Source organism: Lethenteron reissneri, chromosome 42 (genome assembly GCF_015708825.2).
Source record: "Lethenteron reissneri isolate LAM-NWPU_2019-01 chromosome 42, ASM1570882v1, whole genome shotgun sequence".
Lineage (NCBI taxonomy): Eukaryota > Metazoa > Chordata > Hyperoartia > Petromyzontiformes > Petromyzontidae > Lethenteron > Lethenteron reissneri.
This window is the reverse complement of record NC_083820.1, coordinates 12480276-12500355: the sequence shown is the minus strand read 5'-3', so window position 1 is coordinate 12500355 and position 20080 is coordinate 12480276. Positions and strand designations below refer to the sequence as shown.

The following is a 20080-nucleotide window of genomic DNA, read 5'->3' as shown; positions in this document are numbered from 1 at the left end:
ACGATGGCCACACTTTGCCCCATCACACGCAACCTCTCGATCAACATCTCCGCCGGGCTAAGTATCGGCCTGGCGCGGAACTTTTCGGCCTAAAATAGGAGGCAAAAAAAGTTTTAAAATTTACACTTTTCGGGAAATTTATTGTGACCATTTGGGGTGTCGGTAAAGATCGTGCAATTGGCCAAACACACAGCGGGCAACAGTGCGCGTTGGGTATTTCCTTGTGGGTTACTGCCGGAAGCGAGCATTTTAAGCGTGTCCCTCACTCGAGGCGTGTAACCTGCGTGCTGACACACAGGAGCGTGCTGACACCCAGGAGCGTGCTGACACCCAGGAGCGTGCTGACACAGCGACCCACGACCCAGCAACCCGACGACTCGCGGCCGGGACCGCTCTGCGGCAGCATGACAGGCTCGGCGCCCTCGCGGCCCATGCCGCTGCTCGCCTACGCGCACACGGTGCCGTGGGACGCCCTGCCGCGCTTCGCCGAAGTCACGTCGGGCGTGTACATCGGAGGTACCGTCACGGAACGCCATCACCTGTCGTCACCTTACATTCATTAACTCATGCTAATTATTTACCCAGAAAAGACTCACCGAGTGTCACGGATTGTGCTGTCATGGCAGGGACGCTGCTGTGGTGTCACGGTCAGCACGTAGACTTGCAATCCAGACGTCACGGGTTCCATCTACCGGTGCGGCGGAGAAAAAATGGGCAACATTCCCATATCCCCTGACCCCTTCCCCAACAGCAATATTAATGGGTCCGCCAATCTCTTCCAAGACATTAGACCAGCGTGGAAGAGTAGGCCAAATACACTCTAGAGGGGCTCTTTCGAGCTTCCCCTCGTGGAGGCCCTCCCGCCAGCAATGGTGTGAGCGAGCAATTGTAGCGCTGCACCTTTCCCTGTCATCCGGGTTGGGGTGTTTCGCCAACTTGCCTCGTATTTGGCCACCAAACCTACGGCGCATACAAGGACAAAACACTCAGAGGTCCGCACAGACGGCTGTATGTGCCCACTTGTTGTATTGCCATCCGTGGTGGGACATCTCGCCACCCCGCGGCTCCAGAAGCTTCACAAACCCGCTGGATCCGTGCGCCACCACCCCTGGCTGTGAGCACTGCGGCATCACCTCGAGGCTGGTGGGACCGCTCCACGCTCGTGGTGATGGCGATTCACGAGCGCTCTAGGGGACAGCGTTGTAGACTCAAGGAATGTGATGTTTTTCTCACACGTAAACAAATCAAAGTGGAGTAGATAACAACGTTTCCAATTCAGGTTTAGCAATTTACTTTGCGGCTCACGAGAGCATCGCCGAAATAGTTTTAGAAAAATGTTGGGCTCCCTTGGAAATTCATCTCCGTTGCAATCAACCGCTCCATTGCGGCAAACGAACGCGTCGTCGATGCTGCGACGAGTCCGATGTCGTCTTGATGTAAAATTAATGCCCAGAGCACGCTGCGCAATTCACAGACTCGCACGTTTTCAATCGGATTTGGGGAATGTTTATTTGAGGTAACAGAGCGGCGCGCTACGTCGACGGGCGAGAGGGATTCACGGCGGCGGCCGCGACGTTCATAGAGGAAACCTGCGGAGCTGGAACTCGCGGAGATTAATTTTCACGCAGCCATCGTAACGTGAGGCCCGAGCGGGTTTTCGCGTTCAGTAAATTCAGATCCCTTCAAACAACCTTCCGTAAAAATCCATAACAAATTAAATGAGATCACGAAAGCCAGACTTTGACAAACTGTTCAGAAAAATGTAAATTCTTAAAGCCGTTTGAGAACCTACTGCTGAACGATGGCCTCCCTAAGTAGCGTCTCTCACGGGGGATGTTGGAGCACGGCGGAAACAAACTCGTCGGTGCGGGTCGGCGAAGGTGGCCATCACTGGCTCAGGTGTTACTCGCCGCTGATGTTAGCCGTGGCCGGGAACTGAACTCACCGGGTTCGGGCACCAGGTTTGTAGCACGGTGCTATAACCATTGCATTCTATATTGATATCGTACTTTACATTTGAAAGCGATCTCGCATTCTGATGGGGACACGCCGTACGAGGGGGGAGGGGACTAGGAGTCACGAAATGCCGAGGAAACGCACACGATGTATTTAGCAAGCCACTTCACTGCATCAATATGAAATACATTTTTATCATTATTTAAATAATTAGGTTTAATATACTGCAGAGTAACAACAAATAATTCGGAGAATGTTGCGAGCTCCAGCTTAAGTTCGTATGGACTATGCTGTTCACACTACAAATAGCAAAAATCGCAGCAAACTTTTGGCAGCGGTAGATCCGAGTGCTGCATTATTAAACGTCGAACTGCGGACGCGGTCGCGCTCAGACAGAGCCACGCTCTTGTACCTCTTTTCCACTGCACAACCGAACCGTGCTCCAGGGTTGTTTTTCCACCGCAGAAGCCGTGCCACTGACGTCACAGGCGGGGTGACGCCATGTCGCGTCACGGTGTCGAGACGCGGCTCTCACGACCAACGCGTCGTGAGCCCTGCGCCTGCATGACGCTGAGAGCCAGGAGCAGGTGCCTCGCGAGGCCATCCTATCACGGTTTTGTTCCGGCTCGGCCATGAAGCCTTCGGGCTGGCTCGGCTCGGATGTGCCAGTGGAGAAGGGGTGTGGGAGCCCTGGCAGGGCAAGATAGAAACGCCGCTGATACCCCTCGCCCCTCCCCCGCGTGCTCCGTTCCAAGGATCCATCTACGACATGGGAGGCAGCGAAATCACTCTGTCCAACGGCGACGTGATAAGGATCACCAAGATCAAACTCGATAAGATTCTGGCGAAAGTGGTGGCCAACGACGGCAAAGAGTGCATCATCCCTCGCGGCATCATCATGGAAATCCCAATCGATTACACAGGTATGGATTTCAACTTCTGTTAAAACACGTTTAAAGTTCTCCATGCAAGCCGTGCAAAACAGGCCTTGCAGCCTTGCTAAATTCTCTGTTCAATACGATAATTATTTGACGCTTTCAAAGTGCAGTTTGTTGCTGGCTGCTTCACATTTTGGGGCTTTGGATCTGTACCCGGCAATCAAAATAAAGGGCAAAGATCCACCACGCCCTACGTCGCCCAACTGCTTAGCGAACTCGTACACAATCTCGGTCAAACCTACATCGCTGTAAATCACACACCACGGCTGGGAGTGGGACGCGGTTGGGCGTGAGGGGAGAAAATGCAACAACTCCAGTCACTGTGCCCGCGTGCTTTTGCTTTGACGTGACGCGGCGGCCGTCGCAGGCCTCTTCCAGATCCAGCCGAGCCAGCGCAAGTACGCCACCTTCGAGGACATCGCCGAGTGCTACAAGCTGGCCCGGCGCGGCGGCTGGCACCTGGCGTTCCATGCCTCCGTGGAGATCCGCGCCGGCGACGTCACCATCAAGGCCGGGGAGCGGCTGGTGCCGCTGGCGCTGGAGGAGCGGCAGGGCGAGGGGGGGCACCGCGACGACCACGACGACGCCGACCCCCCGTGCGTCCGCTGGCGCTACGAGCGCAAGGGCCGCGGCGGCGGCGCGGGGGCGACGCTGCTGCTGCCGCTGCGTTTCAAGGGCGACTTCTACGAGGCGCGGGACAACGGCCACTACACGCTGCTCGAGGTGGTGCACTGGCGGCTGCTGCAGGACGGCACGCGGATGGTGCGGCCGCTCACGTCCACGCAGGGGGTGCAGCACCTGCCCAGCGGCTTCCAGGGCGTGCTCAAGCTCACGGCCAGAAGCTCCATCGTGGGCTTTGTCAACGGTCAGTTCGCCGCTCTCCGCCGTCTCGGTCTCGAGCTGCCGTCAAACACTGCCGCGGTCGCTTCACGGAAATTGGGGTGAACAGCGCAGTTGGGGTGAGACTGGGGACGATGGAACAATCGTAGACCAAACACTTTGACAAGGAGTGCTGCCGCGGTCGACTTGCAGTTCACTGGTCGCCGGTTTGATTTGTTACTGAAGCAACGGTGCAGGTTTCTTACACACAGCAGTACACGTGGCTTAAATCACAGTTCATTGATCAGCAGGCCGCGTGTGGTGGGGTAAAGAGTGGGAACTCCTACCTCTTCTAAGACGTCTGATCAGCACGAAGGAGTAGGACAAAATACCCTCCAGAGTACCTTCCCTATCGTGGAGGCCCTTCCATCGGCAGTGGCGTGAGCTAGAAATTGCAGTGCTGCACCTTTTCCTTTTGTATCGCCACGCAAGTAGAGAATGTAATTGTCAGTGAGTGAAGTTTTTGAGGTGAAAGCCACTGAGAAATAAACCATCTGATGTCCCTAACAGGGCTGAACTCGGGGAAACAATCTTATTAGGATAATTAAAAGACATATAAGCAACGCGGTGTTTGTGCTGCTTATTTTGAGACGCACGATGATAACGCCCCGGCCAAGGTTTCATATTATCCGAGCAGCGTTATCAGAATGATTAATCTCCTTGCCTACTGCTGCTAAGCTACGCTCATTCAGGCCAGATCTCATCTGGGAATGGGACTTGTTGAATAGCGGCGAGCTTTAGGATGATTGACAATGAACACACGAGAGGGAGAATTGATCAACCTAATGAACCCTGGTGGAAACGGCAGGGGTGCATCAAGAAACAGCCACGATCACGCTGCGTCTCTTTCCGATGCGTTCTCGGTTTGTACCGGATGTCGTTTGGTATCATGTCCGACGTTTCGCTCCACACCCTCTGTTCTAACGAAGCACCGCTCCTCTATTCTGTGCACCCTGTTCATCAGATGCCATGGGAGAGGTCATCATTCCATCCAACCTGGACGTCGAGGTCAGAGATGTCACCGAAGAGTACAGGCAGAAGACATTCGTCATGCCAGTCACGCTGGTGGAGATCTTCAAATACCCGGCCGACCGCTTCCCGTTGTCCGTGCTTGTGCTGGAGGCGCAGCGGTGCTACTCGTCCTGCCCGAAGGTCAAGTTCGAGGTCGGCGCTCAGTTCACGGTCCACCGGGCTAAGGAGGTGCGCAAGGTGCTGGTGACGCGCGAGCGCCTCGCCCTGCCGCCACAGAACTTCCTCGTGCCGCTGTTCTACCGCGGCCTGGTGACCAAGCGGCCCCGGGTCTTCTGCTCGACGTTCGACATCGACGCCGCGTGGGCCAAAGGCGACGAGGATCTGGAGGTGCGGGCCACGATGGACTACCAGGCCGACCATGAGGAGCTCGGTTCGCTGGCGCAAGGGGACCGGCTGATCATCCGGGGCCGGGAGTTGCTCCGCATCAAAAGCAACGACCGTTACGAGGAGCTGGAGACCCTGCGGTGCCTGCGCAGCGCCCCCTCGGACGCCCCCCACGCCGCCGCCGCCGCCGTCGTCAACCTGCCCCTCTACGTGCAGGGCAGCTTCGTGGAGGTGGTGAAGGAGCAACGGCGATTGTCGCTGGCGCAGGTGGTGGAGCGGGGCCCCATCCCCGTCAACGTCAAGGTGGTGGCGGGCGACCCGCTCCTGCCCGACGATCCGCTCGCATCCTCCTCCATCACGGTGGAGGGGCGCTTCGAGGACCCCTGCTTGATCGTGAGCGGGGAGATCGCCGCCGGCTGCTTCGAGATCCCCATCAACAGGGTGCACATGAAGGTGCAAGTGTTGGAGAAGGGCAGCACGTGGCCCGTGCCCCCGCCGCAGATGATCCTGGAAAAGGTGCCGTCGTATTTCTGAGCAACCTCAGGGGAATTAATTCTGCGAGCAAGGGCTGCCCGGCGGTGCCCATGAGGTTCACCAGAGACAACGCCGTTTCGATGAAGAGAGGGCCAGCGACGTCAGGAAAGGTGACTACGCCGGGAATTCGAATGACCCCCCCCCCCTCCCCCATTTTGATACGAATCCGAAAAAAATCTGCACATCTGAAAATCAGCTCTTGATATAAGGTGTTGCGTTATCTGAAAATGTCACAGCAATGACGTCAATTCCATAAGATCGCAGCGAGTGATGCGATGTCGTCACGTTCGTGCTTCGTCCGCCAACAGTGGCGTCATGAGGCATCTGATGACGCGATGATAATTTTTTAAAATCCTCAACTCCTTCGTAATCTACAGTCGGACTAGGGTCAACTTGAGTAGACTAGCCACACGTGAGTACAACATCACCACGACACGTGTTTACATGCACGAGCGTGCAGCTGAAACAGAGCAAGTGCTCACCGCTCGCATCTGGCAGTTAGGATTAAACATGCATGAGTGTAAAAAAAACAACCACACAATTGTGCCCCCAAATGAGCCATCCATAAATGTAGTTTTTTCTTGTTCCCCAAACCAGGATGGCCAATCGTCTCCTATGGAATTGCCGACGCCGAATATTGCTGAGCGGTCGTGCAGCCTGCAAATCCCGACCACGGCAGGGGAAGACATGGGGAGAGGTACGGCCGTTTCGCCGACGCGAATTAGCATTCTGAAACTTCTGCGCGGTACTTCGTCATTCCCTGAGCGTCGTCCTGTGTCATTGTTTTATAAAAATTGCAGAGCGATTTTCATATTTCAGCCTGTAAGAGTCGTGTTATTGCCATCAATTTAAACCTGCACGTCGTCATCAGCTCGTGACTGTGGGCATGCTGAATATTTCAGGAGAAAGATTTTAATAAACTTTAAATAAACGATGACACGGGTTTGTTTTATAGCAGACGCCTCGGGCAGCGATGATGATGACAACGACTACGAAGATGTCTATGTGGAGGAGCCCTCTCAGTCCGGTACAGACGCCACACCGACATGCACCACCCAAGTTTCAGCAGGAGCATTCGCAGTGCGGAGGAACTTCTGCCGGTAGTGTAATGAATTTTGTTTTTTGCAGAAGCATCTCGGGACAGTGACGACAGTTACACCGACGTTGGCCTGCCGTCGGAGACGACGGAGTTCATTATTGCCCAGGAAGCGGCCAGCAGAGCACAAGAAGGTGAGGTGGAGTGGCTCAACAGGAGCTGCTGTGGGCCCAAGTATGCGGTGGGACAATGCCGGCGCCATGACTGACGAGGCGCTGGGGTGGCTGTCCCCGTGAAGATAGCCTTGTCATTGGCCAGGGGCAGAATTACTTGGGCCCTCTCTGCTTCATTTTCTTCAAGGGGTGGCAGCACTAAGTGGGAGTAAATTAATTCGGCCAATAAGATTGCAGAATATACATCTCATTGGAGCGGACAAACCGGGCTCCCAAATGTCGATTATTTTGTACTCGGTTCTGTCAGCAGGTCATAAAATACATTCATTTTCTCCCGTAAGAATTGTTTTTCATAATGTTACATCAACATCTCGCATTTCCTCGTAGATCCTAACCGAAGTGATTCGAAATGCCCTCCAAAAATGAGAACTCAAATTAGCCACTTATTATAAACGAACTTTTATTAACTTAAATTGTTCTTATATTAAATTATAGAAGTATATATTTGAAATAATAGGTGGGGCGCTGCCCCAACGCCCCATTGTGCTGCCATTGGGCAACAGCGTAGCAGATGGTGGTGCCAATGTGGTCGCCACGTGCCATTTCAAAGCCGCTCAACACACACGTTGAACAATCCAAAGGCATCTTCTTGGTTCTTTCGGTAAAGTCACGTAGAAGGGAAATAATAAAATAATAAAACTATTTTCTTTTATTATATTGATGTAGGTTCACAATCCTGCTTGTTGAATCTGTTATTGGATGCGGCAGGCTTGAGGGTTTTGGAGCACATTTAAGCACCGTGCAGCTCAACGTTGGCTGTCAGTGAATGTTTATTTTTTTCTCGTGGCGAGCTGCAGCACACCAGCCGATTTAAACAAAAGATTCTACGACAGCAAGGTCATCGTTATATATCAGTGTGAGTCTCCCACTGTTGCAATTCGGCACAGAGGCCATCTCAAGGACAGGCAGATAATGGATAAAGAGTTGCACAGTTTTGTATGCGTCTTCATTTCCAATCAGACACCGATTTGCAAATACGAATGCAAATGAGTTTTTAGCAAGATTTTTTTTCTTTCTGGCAGATATTAAGTCTGCCCTGGAGAACGCTCGCATGAGCGGCTGCCATCGTGATCTGCGCGGGGAGCACTGCTCACGATCTTCTCGCACCGCCGATCAGCACGGTTGGTGACGTAGGGCGCGATCGAAGTTCAACCTACCTACTTCTTTCCATTTCAGATTCTCGCGAAGACGGCAAAAACATCTACACCAACATCGTGACGATCGGCGGCAAGAAAGGGCCGTGCAAGTAGCGACCTGCCGCTTGACAGCCGCTCATCGCTAGTGACCACAGCGCGGCTCATCCGATCCGGCTCAAAGGAACAACAGAAGGCGATTGCTTGTGTTGCGATCGGAACGTCTTGATATTGTTATTATTTTGATGATTTTTTCATTCCACGTGGCTTTACCGAAAGACCCAAAGCAACAGAGTCCAGGGAACTTCGCGCAGCACGCAGAAGGAGTGCGTGGGTCCCCGGCAGGCAACCGATTCGCTCTTTCGCCATTCCAATTAGGAGCCTCCACACCACTACCACCAGTTACTCGCTTTCCGGATTATAAGACGCACTTTCTGTGCCTGTGTTTAAAAGCAATAGTTGGGGTTGCGTCTTATAATCCACTATTGCGTGCGCGGGACCAGATTTGTCTAAGTTCATTGACGCCAGGCCAAAATGTGGGGTGCGTCTTACTTTCCGAATGGTGTGACGGTCTCGAGGACGCGGCACGCGAAGTTGTGGAGAGTGGGGAGACCCCCAGATGCTCCATGCCCGTCGGGTACCGTCTCTCACCTGTGCTACAGCGCTACCTGCAGGCGGCTGCTGGAAGCCTCACTCCGCCGATGATACCCAATATACCCAATTGGCCAAGTGTTTGCTTAAACGTAACTGATTAAAGTCTAAAGGCATTCTTTCTCGTGTATTAACATTCTCCACAACGCCTCTCAGTGGTTATATTATTATGTTGTGTGTGCAGAAACGTAGGTGATGTCTGGCTAGCGACGTTAGTCTACCCATTCACGAAGCTGCAGGGCTGAATGATCAATATACGTCAATACAGTACTAATATTATACAACTCATAGAAGGTATATAGTTATCAATTAAATGGCGTGGTCTGTGGCCGTGGGAATAAACGCCACCGACGGGTGAACAACTCGGAACCGAGCGAACTTCGTCTGTTTCACCGTGACGACGAAGATGCGTGTCCTGGAGCCTGTGATGGACGCACGCTCCCTCTGGACAAGAGTGGCACAGACGGCCCAGTGGAGGCGCAAGTAAAATCGCAATGACACCGAGGTCGTTCCCAGAGGTCGCCGGGAAGATTAGTGACACATGGGCAGGGTCACCAACCAGCCCTCGTCGGCGTCCTCCCCGGCAGTCCACCGCAGCCGATCGCAGTCTCGCGTGGTGGGGTCAAGTGCGGGCGCTCCCTACCGGCGTGGACGAGTAGGCCAAGTTACAGGGGCCCTCGAGAGTCCACGATCTGAGGGTCTCTTTCCGCTAGCGGTGGTGTGAGCCGGCATTGCAGGGCTGCGCCTTTACCGTGCGCCGTGCCTCGCTACAGCTGCGCCCGACGGATTGGATCTCCTGCCAGGATTCGAAGCTTTTAGATTTACAATTTATGACATTTCATGCGAATGTTAAACGTCAACAGATGCGATTGGTTAATTTCTACAATGTTTAGTAATGCAATATATATTGTAACTTATATGAACACATGGAAAACAAAGACTGCAAATAAGCCGGACAGAGGTTTATGCTTGGAATCACGTGTCAGTAACACCTCCGATTAACACGCGTGGCTACGTACGGTGCGAAGGAGATGCATGTGTACATAGAGAGAGATGAGCACGTAGACTACTGTGGACAGCCGCCCGGGAGACGGATCGATGATTGTTGTATCGCGGATGTCGACGGCTTGGGGATGATTTCATCCAGCAGTGGATTGACCATGGCTACCGACAATACGCACGCAGACAACAGTGGGTAATTAAACGTATCCATGTGTGCCCCCTACCGCTAAAGTGCACCACTGGGGAGCAGTGACGTGCGGTGAGGTCGATGGCTGGGAGGCACTGGCTCGTGTCAGAGCCAGGTTCACACACTGAGGGGCGTGGCCTTACTGAGGGGGGCGTGTTAGACACGTCACCCTCAGTGAGGCAGATGTGATAGCTGCCTCCCCTGGTGCTTTTTCATTGCAGTTTCATGACGAGACCAGCGAGCCTAAATATCTTTATACACATACGTGAAATGAGTTACCTGGAGTATGGAAGGCAAGGACATGAAATGAAGGGGTCTACAAACATTACATTGGTGACATACTAAGATAGTAACAGGCACGCGCTGATTGCCCGCGCTCCATCTAGTTACTGAGGGGTTGCGCAATCAGAGGGGAGGCTGAGCTCGTCGCTGCCTCCTCGCCTCTCATCTCTTCCTGTATTTGCAGCGGAGCTCCACAAATTTGGCGATTTTGACTATAACAATGATTGGAATCGTACAGAAATTACATTTATAACACAGTTCAGTGGAAATATCTTAATATTTATTTTATTTTATTTTCTTTTTTCGTAACAGCTATTTTCATTGTAGTATGATAGGTGAGGCTCTGCCTCCCCTGACCGCACGTCCCTGCTGGGGAGACAAAGGCGGCCGGGCGTGGTGCTGGGGGGGGGGCTCGCTCAGAGCCGCCCCCCCCCAGAGCGCCACGCACGGGGGGGCACGGGGGGGCACGGGGGGGCCCGGGGGGGGGGGGCCCGGGCCTCTGATTGGCAGCGGCAGCCGCCGGGTCCGGGCGGCACCGCCCCCCGGATGTGACGCGGCTCAAGGTCGGCTCAGTGCGCGGGTGCCGCTGCCTCTCCACTCGCGCAAGGCCCACGACGACTCCTTCTCCTGCCCCCACGACTCCTCCTGTCCCCGCACTCCTCCTGCCCCGCTACCCACGCAGCTCGGGGCCCCGAGTTCCCGTCCCCTTCGCGCGGCCGTCCCCACGACGACCGCACCGAGGCCGCGTGCGTCGACCCCCACGCAGAAGTAAGCTCGGCCCCCAGGCGCTTCCTGCGCGTGTGGCCGCCAGGGCCCCGGGGCCACTGCCCCCCCCCCCTATCGGTGCACGTTCATCACCAGGTCCACCACCACGTCCACCACCACGTGCACCACCACGTGCACACTCTAGAGGGAGCAGGAGAGAGCCCCCCCCCGCCGCCTTGTCGCGCTCCACGCGTGGGAAGACGGTGACACTCACAGCCGCTTGCTTCCGTGGCAGACCAGCGGGTTCTCCCTCTACTCATAAACATTACTCACGAGCGCCGTTGTGGATAGTGTACATGACAGAATAGATGAAGCAGACTTTGTCTGACTCAGCCCGTCGGCCCCACGGCCTTCTGTGAGAGTATCATTTCAGCAGCGTTGATTCAGTACGAGCAAACTCTGGACTGGTTTCGACACAGCGTCTCATCATCAGGCTCGCTTGAACCAACGCTGGTGAACGGTCAGATGTTATGGGCAAGGACGTGGGTCCCAACACACTTCTACTGTGTAACACAATCATAGATTTGTGTACAGTTCCCAATCTGTCGTGGCATCTCAAAACGCTGTACGCCTGAACAACTCAATGTTGTTGTTGCGGCACAGCAACAACAACAACGAGCCCCAGGGACAGCCTGGCCACCACCAACAACAACAACAACGAGCCCCAGGGACAGCCTGGCCACCACCAACAACAACAACAACGAGCCCCAGGGACAGCCTGGCCACCACCAACAACAACAACAACGAGCCCCAGGGACAGCCTGGCCACCACCAACAACAACAACAACGAGCCCCAGGCACCCCCTAGTGGAGCCACGCAGGATACTCGGATCCGTTGACCTATGAGAGCGACGCTTCAAATAACACACAAGCGATGTTCTTGAGAGTGTGATGTTATTGGGATCTATCACACCTTTATTAAAGCCTTCACGCGGGAATTTAGTAGGCCTGAGCTCAAAAGCGAATCGGTCAAAATGTTTGCCCTCACACTTTTGTGAAGTCAAAATGGAAAATGTCATGCTGACTCCAGCAAACCTGACTCAAACAAACCTGACTCCAGCACTCGGGAGTCCTGCTTTGATGTCTTCTGCATCCCGATCATTTGTTTTAAGGGAGGGGGTGGGGGCATAATGGAACATGTTGGTTTGTGGATTCACATTTCATTTAAATATTATTTGACCCTTTGTCTTTACCAATTGTGCTCATGGCACGGCACAATTTGTATGTAGGATTTCCTGTAGTGTCCCTGATAGCAATATAACTTTATAAAACATATATTAATATTTACAAGGGTTATGCCTCCCCCCCCCCGTTACACATGGACAGCGCTGACGCATTCACGTTTTTTGACTGAGTTGGAGAGCGCTAACAAGAATGTAGCCGTGAGTCTCCGCTGGGCACGGGGTGACGACGCGTCCTGTGGCCGTGCCGTGGCAGGAGGCCCCGCCGCGGGCCCGCGCGGGATGGCGCTCCGGCTCTCCGCCGCGGTGCCGCTCGCCACGAGGCGGTTGCCGGCCGCGGTGCGCGGCGTGCACGACGCGGCGCACGGGTTCCACGAGGCGGAGATCCGCGACCAGCTGCTGCGCTTCCCCGGGGGATCCGTGGACTTGCGCAAGGAGGAGGAGGGCGGCATCGCCGTCGTGACCGTCAACAACCCGGGCCGCATGAACGCCTTCACGGGTACGTGGGGCGAGGGGGGGGGAGCGCGGCCACTGCCGCTACGCAGCTGCGGACCGCAGGATCCGGCGCCGACGCGGGCGGCGTTCGCGGTTCGAACACCGGCCACCCTGGTTAATTCTGCGGGTTTATCAACCGCGGAGAAGATAAAGATAGTGGGCCAAGTCGACTCCTGACCGGATTTGAACTCGCAACTTACAGATTGCAAGTCTCGCGCTGAATACATTGCCAGTTGTACACTGTATGTCTGTGCAATATACAGTAGAAGAGTGAACATAAAGCAGTCAACATTGCATCCATACACCAGTTGTGTATGTTGGAGTATGAGCTGGCTGCCGCTGCCGGTAATATTGTGTGATGTCCTGCCGGTGTGCTGAGACGTGGTACACCCCTCCCCTCTCATTTTCTATCCTTGGTTGCCCCTTCCGTTCTAGTGTGGCTGAAACAGCGTCCACGACCTTTGCCCTCTGCTGTTGTGGCCTCTGCCTGTAGTGAAACGTCTGCTTACATCAGGGTTCCAGCATCGTGTTCGTAGTTGCCTCGTTAATACATTAACCGCACACAGTCGTTGGAACACATTTGCAGAATATACATTGAGCCAACGGTGCACACTCCGCCTTTCACTTCGCATCGTTTCACCACCTTCACTCGTGGTCAATCCACTGCTGGATGAAAAGTATAATAATTCACGTAGTTTGACACCGCTGTAAATTTGTGAAAACTTTGATTGAAACTCGGTGGTCCGTGGGAACGTTGAGTCTCTGGTGCACGGAGACATCGCGTCCTCTCGTGCGAACACGGTGCTTGTCAGCGTGCTCATGAGCTGGCCGAGTGGCCGCGGGGGTCACAAGCCTCAGCCGGCATTGCCGAGAGCCTGCGTTCCAGTCCGGGTTTCAGACGCTCGTGATGAAACCTGGTCCTCAAGTGAAGTGAGTTGTTGGTCATTGCCTGGTCACCTTTTCATGTAAGTTGGCCAAGTTATAGCTCCGAGATTTGAGAATATCAGTATGTGTATGTATGTTGAACTTCTTTCGCATTATACGTAGCCAACCTTGCTAATCGGAGGATCAGGGGAAGATATGACGAACATTTCTCTGTAGCAGGGCGTGTGTATGTGTCTCAACATGCGTGCGTGCATATTTGTGTGTGCACACGTGCTTGCTTTTACGTGCCCGCGGATGTATACCTGCCTGCATAAGCACACTTCGTTTGTGCATCCAGTTCCGTGTGCGTGTGTTCGCGCGTCTGTACTCGCGCGCGTGGGTGCAGGCTCCATGATGGTGGATCTGCACGACGCTGTGCAGCAGCTGGAGCGCTGGCCCGAGGGGAAGGGGCTGCTCCTGTACGGAGCCAACTCCACATTCTGCTCGGGCTCCGACCTCAACGCCGTGCGGGCCCTTAAAGCGTCGCAGGCACGGCGCCCCCGGCCCCCAGGGCCTCTTCACCCCTAGCTGTGAACGCGGCTCGGGTTGACCCTCACGCACCCTCGCACGTTCGTCTCCTTGTGCTCAAGTCAAACAGTCAGAGTGATTTCCTGCTCGGATGAAATTCCACGTTCCCATGGTGAGGGCGAGTCTATTCATAGGACCACCACTGTTGGCTATTCAGAAAAGTGGTGTTCATTTTATGGACCCCATTGGGATGATGGGCTGATTCAACCCCATCCAGAATTATAGCTCGCAGTGTTCGGTCAGTTTGAGCTCGGTGATACGAGCGGTCACGTGGTGGGCAGCAGAGGGCAGTGCAGTAACATCCATTATTGTACTGTACTTCTATGCTCACGTGTCTACGCTCTCCACCTTCACCAACCGACACTGACCAGCGTGGTGAAGTATGGTCGGATAACCAACACATGCCCCGCACGGCTTGGGGATGCCCTCATCCAGTCGTGGATTGACAAACATGCTCCTCCACAAACGGGAAGGCATCTGGAGTGATGCAACCCCAAGTGCAGTACAACTGCCACAACACTGGGGCCTCTGGTACTGTAGTGGCATTGACAGCCAGAGCAAGGCACTGCGCTATCATCACGTGACCCAGCGATTAATTTCAGCCGTGTCTGAGCCGCCCAATCGGCGGCTCAGAAAATGTTTCCACACATGGCACACCGCACCCAGTATAGCTCTCGTTACTACGACCGTGGCTACTGCCAGTTACGTGCCACTTACGCTTGTCTATCAGCGACTGGAATTACCAAGGGCAGCTGAGCCTCCAGTATGTCGTCAGTGGTACCTGCAAAAAAATATTTGAATTCCGGGGAATTGTGGTGCTGCCAAATGCAGTGGGCCGTAGGACCACATTAGGCAACGGGACCACTCAGTACTCAATGTACTGGTGATTTTTCTATTGTTTAACAATTTTGTTTCAAACTGGCTGTTGCCTGACGAAGCTAGTTGTAATTACTGGCGATATGTCGTACTCAGATTGTAAATGTTGTGGCTTTGCTCTCCAACACACCGGTGTGCTGTACTAGTAACGAATTGGCATGTTCTGTTTACGTGACAAACCTTACTAATTGGCTGTGTTCGGTGGTGGCGGGTTTAACGACACATTTATATTTACGTGATCTAACCCATAAAAAACTGTATTTTGGATGATATTGATCGCGAAAGTCAACATGTAAAACTTTGTTTCACCCTTGTAGGATGGGCTAAAGATGTGCATGTACATGCAGAACACTCTGACGAGGCTGATGAGGTGAGTGCTGGCCCACGATTTTTGTTTTGATCTTTCCCCAAAATGTTATCCCGGTTCCGCTATCGGCGTCGGATCACGAGACGAAGACTCCGGATCTCTCACTGAGCAGAATTGCCCACTGAAGTGGATGTCACAGAGCTACCTCTGAGATTCATTCAAGTGCCCTCTGGTCCATACAGTATAGTGCAACGTTAGTGAGGTGCCATGTTAGAGTGAGGTTCTTCACACGACAGTCGAGTTAATATTTTAAATGCAGCCAAGTTAAGTGCAGAACCAATTTTAACGTGTTTTTTTTTTGTACGGTCACTGGTGACTGCGCTGATATCAGCTCTCTTTACTTGACCTGGTTAACCACAGGCAGCTGCTTGGATTCGAACCCATCATCTCAGCTGTGCCAGTTCTAACCTCTGACCTCAGCCACCATCTCCTTGCTGGTGGCCCAGACTGAGGAATCAAGTTGTGTTCACCAGGCACTCGGGAGGCTTTGCCACGTGTGCACGTACAGACAAGATGCGATTCCTCTGCATGTGCTCACGCCCTCATTTCGAATCTCAGTTGGAACCCTTGTTTGATGAGACGACTTCACATGACTGGGTTCTGCGCTCCATACCGTGTGTCTCTCGGCACAAATATCTCTCTGTGGGAGGTGCCAACCCTTTTCATTTTTGTATAAAATTCTCTTTACATTTCACCGACAAAGCCTTTCAGGGAGGGCGCAGGCTGTGTCATGGATTGCACAACAACGTGAAACGCATACCTTCCCAACACGACGTTCACTCGAGGCGTGGACTTGTGATCTCCCTATCTTGCGGCCTTGGTAATCTGGTGGAGGAGTGGGGGGAGGCATGGGGGAGTGGAGACCCGTGGTCTTGATTGGGAGACTGTCTTAGCAAAATGTTGAGAACCACTGAACTAACGTGATGTTACTCAGACAAACTAGAACAACCTGGTCTGTTGGGTTCTCGCCTGGTGAGACGCACACACACGAGTGACCTTCCCAAAGCAGCTTCACTGGGTGAGGACCACCTGCTGAAATGGCGCCACCTTGACAGCACTGCTCACCTCCGACCCTTCGCTCCGCAGGCTGCCCCTGATCAGCGTGGCGCTGGTGGAAGGGAAGGCCTTGGGAGGGGGCGCTGAACTGACCACTGCCTGTGATTTCAGGTGAGGCTCTTGGTGCGTAAAAGAAACCATGCGACGTCAATAGCGGGGTCCGTACAGGCATTGAATGGTGATCGCTAAATTCCAGAGAACAAAACATCAAAGGCTGCCTTATTTGCTTTAAGTAAGATGCAACCAATAAACTAAACTGACTACAGTTGTAAAACTTAATAAGTGGACAAAAGAAACCACGGCGCTGCGGTGGTGAGATGTCATCTCCCTTGCCTGGTACACGGGAGGTTGTGGCTTCCATTCACCGTGGTCGCATGGATTTTTCTCCGGGTTCTCTGTTTTTTCCATCCACGTTTAGAAATATGCGTTTAGATTATTTGGTTACTCATATATATTCCCACATGATATGAGGCACTTCAATGAGATATCAGGTATCGGCAGGTCGCGTCTGGAAAAGAGCTCATAGCTCAGTGGGCTTTACCTGGTAACATAAAATAGTGGTAGTTTGTAGTATTCACAAACACGGTAGGACATACTTTATTGAAACTACTGCATGAGCACTCGTGATTCTGCTCGACAGTTCTCTGATGCATTTTCAGAACTAAATATTAAGTTTTTTTTAAAAGCTCCAAGCACGTGGAGCGAAACGTCGAACATCATACCGAGCAGCACTCGGTACGTTCGCTCCCCCTACCAAACGCCCAATCGGTGGCGAGTCGCACACACGACAGCGGCGATCGCGACTCCGGCGTCTCCCCAGGCTGATGGCGCCGGGGAGCCAGATCCGCTTCGTGCACCGGCACATGGGGCTGGTGCCGGGCTGGGGCGGCGCCGCTCGCCTCGTGCGCCTCGTGGGCTACCGCCACGCGCTGCGGCTGCTGAGCGGCGCGGAGGCCGCCGGGCCGCAAGAAGCGCTGGCGCTGGGTCTCGCTGATGCCCTCTTGGAACCGGTCTCCTCGCCGTCATCCTTGCCGTCCGACGACGACGGCGGCAGGGCCGCGCTGCGCGCCGCCCTTAATTGGCTGGAGCCCTGGGTGGCCGGCGCCCCCGAGGTGGTGCGAGCCGCCAAGAAGGTGGCGTTGTCCGGCGCCGAGCTTCCCCTGGAGGAGGCGCTGCGCGCCGAGAGGGACGTTTTCGGCACGTTGTGGGGCGCGCCGGCGAACCGTCGGGCGCTGGCGCGGAGCGCCAAGCACAAGTGAGGGCAGGCGCGACGGCACGAGCCACGGACGCGCCGCTCCGCTTGATGGACGCGTTTGACGATTGAAGTAGATTTTTTGACAAATTTCAGAAAAAGTCAAATCGGTCGGATTGGAATTGCGAGCGCAAGGCTTTAATGAAATCGGGAGTTGCCGGTGATGATGCGCGCGTCGCCCGTGCCATGTTTACCCGTGAGACTGTGGCTGACGCAAATTAACCGTGATGCCCATGAACCGCGACGTGCGTGTCCTGTGATTTATTACACGCGAGCCGTGGCATTTGCTAAATAAAAGCAAGGAATCAAACTGCCAATCACTTGTCGAGATCGTGGTTTATTTTCACCAGATGAGCTGCTTGTTCGACTCACGCTGGCCAACACACAGAACTACAATAACAGTCAAGGAAACACCATCGTCATTTCACAACACCATGGACTACGTTTTCGCGGTTGTGCTGCGTAGTTCTCGGACGTATTTTCGGGTTGGGCCGCGTGTCGTTCAACATGATGTCCGACGTTTCACTCTTTGTGCTGGGAGCTTCTTTCAGGAACTAAATATTCAGAATGATTTCACACCGAATAAATCGATACTCGGTGGTAATGTAACCTTTATCGGTGCAGATGCCATCATAAGTAAGTCACGCACAAATCGGTAAAGTTCACAAATTAGCTACCCTTGATATGCAGAGTTGTGGTCACAGTTGAGTAAGAATGAGCGGACTTTGTCCACGTGTTATCGTTTGTATTGACCACCCGTGTCATTTGGACTCAGATATAACTGGGAAAATGGCTAGAAGTGCAACGTTGTGTGCGGTAGAAACTGAGTGAGGAAGACGTAAGAGGACTTGAAAGCCTTGAAGAGTGGGTTTTGGCATCGAATGGAGAGAGATGGATAGAGAGAGATGAGCTGTTGAGCAGGTTAGGGAGGAGAGATGAGCTGTAGAGCAGGTTAGGGAGGAGAGATGAGCTGTAGAGCAGGTTAAGGAAGAGAAAAGTAAAATCATCTCAACAAAAAGGCAATAGATGTGGATCAGATCGTTGGAGGCGAGAGCTCGAAGGACGTTCTGGAAGGGCGAGAGACGTTGGGAAAGAGGCCAAGAGGCAGGACACGGACGATGCTGCTCGGGGAAGCAAAAGGGGCATGCGGAGAATCGGAGAGAATTCGAGAGCGGACAGGATGGAGGCCACTTGAGCTAAAGGCCCACCACTGGGTAAGGGACTCGAGGGATTTGACACCATGAGCCGTTTAAATCCGGTTTTGATTCGGCTGGTACCATGCATGACCTTCCGACATCGTCTCTACGTGGCGTGGGGTCCCGTGTGACGAGTGTGAGGGTCTGGGTGGAGAGCTGTGGTGTTGAGTCCGTGTGTGAGGAGTGTGTGTGTCTGGGTGGAGAGTTGTAGTGACGAGTCCGTGTGTGAGGAGTGTGTGGGTCTGGGTGGAGAGCCGTGGTGTGTGGTTCAGGATGGAGGCAGGTTGAGCCACAGGGACAGACTAGTCGAGAAAACGACTTTTGCGAGAGTCATGCCGAAATAAATTTAATGTCGCCTTTGTCATGTTGGTGACCCGGGTCACTGCTGGTCTTGTTGAGTTCTCAGCTGGTTAACGAAAATCGATTTCAAGTGCAACGCACCGTACATGACGTCCACGTTATCTTTCTGAAGTTAATTTGTAACACTTTATGGATCTGAACAGGCCTCTTTTGCGTTCAAGGACCGCACTATACTGTGCACCTATTTACCCATTACGATATGTTGTTCTTTTGCATCGGACTTTGCCTCGAGGCAGGCTCCTTTGCAGCAGGCAGGCAGCAGGGGGTCGAGACACACCGCAAAGGGGCGGGGGAGGGTGACAACATTTCAAGCATCTTAAATCGGGCCCTAGTCATACAAACTAAATCAATATGTTTGCCTCAGGTGATATCAATGAAATGTCGATAGACAGCGTGTCTTGAGAAGGGGGTGGTGTTCGCCCCGATGGTAGCAGGGTGGCAGCACAGTGATTCACCTTCGTGCCTCACAGCAAAGAGCGCCTGGGTTGGAGACCCGACTCGGGTGTCTTTCTGGATGACGCTTGCATGCCCCCCCCCCCCCTATTCTGAGCGGGTTTCCTCTGGGTTCTCCAGTTTCCTCCAATAACAAAAATGTGTATATATATGTACAATATAACGCGTATTGGCCAAATTTCCCAGTGCAAAAAATACCTGCAAGTTATTCGATTGAGATCGCACACAGCAACATCTCGCCTCCGATTAGCAGGGTCGGGTACGTACGGTGCGAAAGAAGTTCAACATCCCGCGCATCGCCCCCCTAATTTGAAAATTCATCAGGGCCCCCTTGAACAAGAGTCTTGAGACTCAATGAGGCTTTAATAAGAATAATGATTCAAGAGAACCACCCCACCCACCCCACCCGCCCCACGAGGCAGACCGCGTGCGCCTTGCGG

General features: G+C 53.5%; 2 protein-coding genes across 3 annotated transcripts; both read left to right on the top strand.

Annotated features, from left to right (window-relative positions):
* Positions 1-303: 303 nt before the first annotated feature.
* Positions 304-9000, top strand: THEMIS (thymocyte selection associated). Of its 2 annotated transcripts, none has more exons than XM_061568999.1 (8): positions 304-516; positions 2712-2879; positions 3262-3759; positions 4738-5773; positions 6261-6360; positions 6622-6690; positions 6792-6893; positions 8109-9000. In XM_061568999.1, exons 1-4 carry the CDS (start codon positions 405-407, stop codon positions 5661-5663), a joined length of 1704 nt encoding a protein of 567 aa, XP_061424983.1. In that variant the 5' UTR covers positions 304-404; the 3' UTR covers positions 5664-5773; positions 6261-6360; positions 6622-6690; positions 6792-6893; positions 8109-9000. The 2 variants fall into 2 exon arrangements, with proteins under 2 accessions (XP_061424983.1, XP_061424982.1); XM_061568998.1 differs by having other exon boundaries at positions 6619-6690.
* A 1750-nt stretch (positions 9001-10750) lies between these two features.
* ECHDC1 (ethylmalonyl-CoA decarboxylase 1) lies at positions 10751-17948 on the top strand. The gene is made up of 6 exons (XM_061569074.1): positions 10751-10955; positions 12390-12632; positions 13899-14041; positions 15274-15326; positions 16410-16490; positions 17200-17948. The coding sequence occupies exons 2-6, from the start codon at positions 12416-12418 to the stop codon at positions 17636-17638; spliced, it is 933 nt and encodes a 310-aa protein (XP_061425058.1). The 5' UTR covers positions 10751-10955; positions 12390-12415; the 3' UTR covers positions 17639-17948.
* Positions 17949-20080: the final 2132 nt, after the last annotated feature.